The sequence below is a fragment of the Macadamia integrifolia genome, chromosome 3 (genome assembly GCF_013358625.1).
Source record: "Macadamia integrifolia cultivar HAES 741 chromosome 3, SCU_Mint_v3, whole genome shotgun sequence".
Taxonomy (NCBI): Eukaryota; Viridiplantae; Streptophyta; class Magnoliopsida; order Proteales; family Proteaceae; genus Macadamia; species Macadamia integrifolia.
This window is the reverse complement of record NC_056559.1, coordinates 23,815,130-23,821,143: the sequence shown is the minus strand read 5'-3', so window position 1 is coordinate 23,821,143 and position 6,014 is coordinate 23,815,130. Positions and strand designations below refer to the sequence as shown.

Below are 6,014 nucleotides of genomic sequence, written 5' to 3'. Positions count from 1 at the left end.
ATGCAGAAAGCCAAATGCATTAGGTGATTGTGAATTTTGATGATCTGCAGTCCACTTGTCCAGAGCATCCAAGCACTGTAAGTGGGGTGGAACCTGAAAAGAAGCTCGTGTGGTTCTGGAAACTGGATCATTAGGTGTTTTGGAAGAGAATGAAGACCATTTGAGTCTGTCCTTCAACCCAATCCCTCAATGTGGGATGGTTAATTCTCATGTTTCAGAACTGATTCTGTTTCCCCGAATTGCATGTAGCTTTCACTGTGCATGCTTATCTAAGATTGATATGGCCGTCACCCCAAGTGCTAGCAGGCATACAATTGTATAGGCCTGTAGGACTAGCCAGACCGAAGGCCTAGATATTCGTGTGTGTGGTCTAAAGAGGTAAGAGGAATCAAACTCAGAACTACACGTTTTTTGAGGTGAAACTCTCTTGCCAACCCTGTTACCCTGGGGTTAGAAAATGTCTACTTTTCAACAAAACAAATCATTCTAAATTCTTAAATTAAATAAACGAATCATTCTTAATTTAATGCCTTCTGAATAATTCCAAAATTCCATTGTAACAGTTATGCTTAACAGTGAAATTGCCCCAGCCCTTTATAGAGGCCATTGCCATGAAATATTTAGACCTAGAATCACTTACTCATTAATCTGATCATCAAGATATATGCCTAACATCTAGTCTAGCAAACATATGTTCTTTGAACCTTTATTGCAACCAAGTAGTAGGACATGAAGTACTTAGTAATAGAACAGACATCATTTGAATCATTATGTGGAGATAGTTTCTTAGGCAAACTGGTTGCATGCCATTCTCAAGGGTACCGGCGGATCGGAGAAATTGCCATTGATGATTTTGTCGAATATCCATTTGTTAGCTGCCTCTGTATAGTGAACACCATCCCAATTCACTCTAACAGAAGGATTTTCACATGCTCCTACTAAAATTTGGGTGCCATTGATGTTGATGGTTCCTCCACATACCGCAGTACCGTTGTAATTGTACTTGTTGAGCCCATAACCACAGCAAGCTACATGGGGTTGCTCAAATCCTACATGTTTAGTTCATTTAGAAGTCAGGAACTTCTTAGCTAGCTAGAGAGAGATTAAGCAGAGGATCATCTTATTATAAGACTTACCATACTTGGAAGCTTGGCTTATGAGATTATATTTAACTGAATAAACATCTACATATATGATTGTAGCAGAGGTGAGTTCCTTTCTGAGTTGAATCACAAGATCCTTTAGCTTCTGATTGAAGTATTCTGCCACTGTATTATATGGAATTGCACAACCAGCACTGTCGTACTCAGATGGTTTAACTGAAAAATTAGCAAGAACGTATGGGAGACAACCTATAGGACCAGTGTTGTGGATCCAAAATGATCTAGCTCCTTCATCATACACTGACTGCATAATAAATATGTTAGAAGTTTCAACAACAAAAACAACAAAGTATTGTCCCAACTTAATGGGGTCAACTACATGGATACAAGCACGGACAAAGAAAAAGAGAAAGGAAGCAAATGATCAAAACTAGTAACAAAGTAGAATACAGCTAGATGGGGTCTGCTACCTAGATCCTAGCCCTCTAATCTGCCATATCCAAGGTCATACTCGGGACAAGACCTAATATGTATATATCTTTCCTCATTACTTCTCTTATATTCATTTTTGACCTACCCTTAGCTCTTTTAGACTCTTCAATCTAGATCAAATCACTCTTCCTTACTGGTGCATCCAAAAGTCTCCATAAATATGGTCATACCATCTTAAACGATTTTTCTGAAACTTATTATTAATTGAGGCAACTCCCAAATCCGCTCTAATACGTTCATTCCCAAGATAAATTTTTATTTTTGTTTTAAAGTATATTGAGAGCATATTCAAGGACCTTGTTAGAGATTGATTCCTATGATGGGGTAAGGGGGGCTTACAAGTTACAGCTATAAATAAGATTGATCTCTAACCTAGTAGCAACACTGTAATTCAGAGGTCCCATCATTCTTGCAATTATCGGTGTTCATTTATTAATTATGAATATTTTTTAGTCTAGTATATTGATCTTGGGATTTAGGATCTAACAAAATACACTAAATTTCAATTGCAATATTGTAGCAAAAAGAATAATGATAGAAATCATCGTTTTTTCTGCTGAAATAGGCTACCTTAAAATCAATGGAAAACTGGTTGATTATATCAGGGATAGTAGCATTCACTTCTTCTATTGATAGATTACCAAAGAAGCCTGCACCAAGATCATTCTGACCGAATGTGTATAAAGCTTGCGAAATGACTTCGTTCTTCGGTAATACCTCCGCGTATATATTTCCTATAAGGTTAAAGAATCCACAATTTTTTTTAGGTGAATAGAAAGATATAAAGAAAAAGAAAAAAACTGTACAAAAGCACCTGAGAGGACAAAAAGACAACACTCAATTAGTGATCTAAGGGCTGGAAGGATTCTAGAAGTGCATTCTATCACACGGGTGCATATCTCTAGGTCCTCCCATCCCTTGAATCACTAATTGGGCACTCAATTAATTGAAGAAAATATTTTTCCAAGACAATGTGCCTATTTTTAGGACAATTCGAATTAGAAGCATTGAGATCATTGATCTTAGTCTTAACATCAATTAATTTAGAAGGTATTTAGAAGATCACCCAAAAATTACCTAGGTTCCTGAACTTCTGTGACCGAGATTTGAGTTGTTGAAATTGTGAGTATTGGACCTGTAAATAGAAAGGACTGAATCCACCCTGAGTTAATCCTCTAGCTTGTGGTGTGATGGTTGATGCTGCCGTGGCAAAATCAGCACCGTATGTGAAGTTTGATCCCACAGATTCAAGATAAGGGCTTAGATATTCCAATCCAAGGCTCCCAGCTGAAAATACCCATTTGATCAAATAGTCAATCAAAGATTAAAGGTATGGATGGAAGCACTCAACAAGGAATATCAAAATTCATGAAAAAAGTCCCCCATACACAGTTATAGCCAAAGTAACCCTTCATCTTTTAGTTACCTCTACCCACTAAAACGTTCCACTCATCATGGTCATGTGGAAGGGATCATGGTCATGTGGAAGGGTGTACCTAATGTACAAGGCTTTTGCTACCGCAAGGTCTAAGGATGGTCAAATGTATGCAATCTTTAAACCCCCACGTTACAACCCAAGGGGGTAGCGTAGTTGGTGAACAACGAACTTGGTACAAGTCGTAAACTCGGACATTCTAAGTTCAACTCCCACTAAACACACCTTGGGCCACTCACACGATGGTGTTTAGAATTTTTTCAGTAAAAGATTTTAACCCCGGTATGACCTGGTCCATGCGATTGTTGAGTCAATATGGATTTACGGGACTAGTCAGGCCGAAGACCTGGAAACCGTTGTTAGCATAAAAAAAAAAAACCCCACTTTACGAAAAAAATTGTTTCTAGACTTGGAGCAACCTTACCATTGCACCTTGGCCTAATTGAAATGGGAAGAAAATCAGAAGAGGTTACTCTACCTATGAAATCGATAATAAGGCGGCCATCGCAATATCTTCCGGCTGGAGTGTGAAAGAACGTTTCACCGTAAGGCGAGTTAGGAGGAAAGAATGCAGCAGCTAAACCTCCAGTATCAGAATTAGAGTCGCCGAAGTTGAAGACAGCCGGAAATTCACAACTCTTTGCAGCAAAACCATGATTGAAATTGAATACCATTGTGTAAGAGTACAGAATTATAAGAAGATGAAGAAGGCTATAAGTTTCCATGGTGAGGAAGAAAGAGTAAGAAAAGCTTAAAGGGTACTTGACTTGAGAAAGAAAGAGAGAGAAGAACTATATATAGGAGAAGAGATTTCTAATCGTCTGTTTTTCCATGTTTTGCTAGGTGCAGAATGCAACACGTGGATGGTGCATCACCGACGGTCAATATGATATATGTTGGTTGAGATTCACGTCAGCTCACGAGTCACGTGGCCATCAATCTTAGAAAATTCGAATAATTTCGTAATCGGTGGGGCGATGCAAAGGCAACACCAACACCCTGTAAATTGCTGTCCTTAAGAAACCATTTTAGCCACCGTTTGACTACTTGCTCTAGAGTTGAGAAGCTGCAATAATGGAGTTCTGGCTCGTCCTCATCCTTTTGCTCTGCCTCTGTGCAGCCCTCAAACTCGTCGTTGATGTCGTTTCTCACAACAAATCAAAGCTCTATCTTCCACCAGGGCCTCGGAAAATACCCATAATCGGCAGTTTCCTCTGGCTACAAGGTTCCTCGTTCTCAATAATTGAGCAAATCCTGAACAAACTCCGCCACAAGTATGGCCCCATCGTCACCCTCTACATCGGCTCAAAACCCAGATGAATTTGTAGTCTCTTACGTTGATACACTATTTGATCTTCAAATCCCGGACGAAGGAGGACGAAAGCTCTCCGAGGAAGAAATGGTGACTCTCTGCTCGGAGTTTCTAACCGCCGGCACTGACACGACATCTACGGCGTTGCAGTGGATCATGGCAAACCTGGTGAAGCACCAAGAAATCCAAGAAAAGCTCTACTATGGAATCGAAGGAGCTGTTAGTTCAGGAGAAAAGAAGATCAAAGAAGAGGATTTGCAGAAGATCCCATATCTGAAGGCAATAGTGTTGGAAGGGTTGAGGCGACACCGATTACGAAATTATTCGAATTTTCTAAGATTGATGGCCACGTGACTCGTGAGCTGACGTGAACCTCAACCAACATATATATCTTGACCGTCGGTGATGCACCATTCACGTGTCGCATTCTGCACTTAGCAAAACATGGAATAACAGACGATTAGAACAATAAAGGATTTTTATCCGTGTTAAAGAGCGTTCCCTTCCCTGACAAGCACTTGGAGGCACTACTATAAGCAGTGTCAAAGTTAACAAAATCCAATTTTTTCACTTACACCTCATGTGATACAAACTCTATTGCCATTTTTCATACTTTTTGAATCATATTTCAATGTTTTGTTGTGGTTTCACTTTTGTCACATCTTCCTTCATGTTTCAGGCCTTAAAACTGAACATCTTCATCCCTATGAAACTGTTTGCCTCTTTCTACACTTCTATATCATTTTACAAAAAAAGTCATCTTTCAAGGCTTTTGTTGGGGTGGGAGATCCAAGATAGTCTCATTACACTGATGGAATTGATTATCTTCATGCAAGGATAATAGGTTACCTAGTAGAAAAGATTTCAAAACCATTACAAACTTCCCCTTTGCTTTTATTGCAAATTTATTATTATTATATAATGATTTATTTGCTTTCAAATAAACAAATTGCGACAGATAGTCTAGAAACCACATCTCTTATGTTAATGACACCAAAGGGATATTAAATGAATTGAATTGAGATATGGATGGAATATAATGAAAATGAGATACTTTAATAAGATTGTTTATGAAATGAGGCATGGGACGGAGAGATTGCAAAGAAGTTCTGGGAGTTACAAGTTTCGAGCTCATATTGGTCGTAGGTTGAGAACTATAATTGGACTTTATGAGATCTAATCTCCTGTTGATTCTCAATAGCTTAGTGGTAGAGCAGTATGCTATTTGTTTCATGAATTCATAATGAAAGGGCTCCCTTTGACCATTAGGTAGTGATAACACGTTCCATCAATACCTTGGTATAGATTCTAGGTAATCCTTTGTTCTATAACCCCACAGTTGTTTAATTACAATTAACCAATTAAGAATTCTCCGATATACTAGTACTAGTGAAACATCAAAGATGCAATCATTAATTCACCCAAAAGGCCACAATTATCATGAGCAAAACTATTAATGAGACGAGGAGCGCATATTTGCTCTAGTACTAATACTTATACGGAGTTTGCTATTCTGCACCAACCCAGCTACAGGAGAGTTATGGGGTATAAAATACAAAAATATGTTGATTTGGGCCCAGGATACTATATTTAATGATTAAAATTTAAATTATACCTAAAAAATAAAAGTAAGGCCATTCCATTTTATGTTTTAATTAAAAAAAAAAAAAAA

The 6,014-nt window shown here is 38.3% G+C and overlaps 2 protein-coding genes across 2 annotated transcripts; one reads left to right on the top strand and one right to left on the bottom strand.

The window, feature by feature from the left end:
- Positions 1 to 518: 518 nt before the first annotated feature.
- On the bottom strand, positions 519 to 3,850 carry LOC122073190 (esterase-like). The gene is made up of 5 exons (XM_042637728.1): positions 3,509 to 3,850; positions 2,673 to 2,882; positions 2,166 to 2,329; positions 1,137 to 1,407; positions 519 to 1,049 (listed from the first exon to the last, which is right to left on the bottom strand). The coding sequence occupies exons 1-5, from the start codon at positions 3,753 to 3,755 to the stop codon at positions 787 to 789; spliced, it is 1,155 nt and encodes a 384-aa protein (XP_042493662.1). The 5' UTR covers positions 3,756 to 3,850; the 3' UTR covers positions 519 to 786.
- A 456-nt stretch (positions 3,851 to 4,306) lies between these two features.
- LOC122074250 (cytochrome P450 89A2-like) lies at positions 4,307 to 4,696 on the top strand. The gene has a single exon (XM_042639095.1). It carries the CDS (start codon positions 4,307 to 4,309, stop codon positions 4,694 to 4,696), a length of 390 nt encoding a protein of 129 aa, XP_042495029.1.
- Positions 4,697 to 6,014: the final 1,318 nt, after the last annotated feature.

What these genes read in the sequence shown, in the direction of transcription:
- LOC122073190 (XM_042637728.1), bottom strand. Translation starts at nt 3,755, where the DNA reads ATGGAAACTTATAGCCTTCTTCATCTTCTTATAATTCTGTACTCTTAC. An exon ending in CCTTATTATCGATTTCATAG is followed by an intron (nt 2,883 to 3,508) that starts GTAGAGTAACCT and finishes GGGTATTTTCAG; the next exon opens with CTGGGAGCCTTGGATTGGAA. An exon ending in AAGCCAAGCTTCCAAGTATG is followed by an intron (nt 1,050 to 1,136) that starts GTAAGTCTTATA and finishes CTAAACATGTAG; the next exon opens with GATTTGAGCAACCCCATGTA.
- LOC122074250 (XM_042639095.1), top strand. Translation starts at nt 4,307, where the DNA reads ATGGCCCCATCGTCACCCTCTACATCGGCTCAAAACCCAGATGAATTT.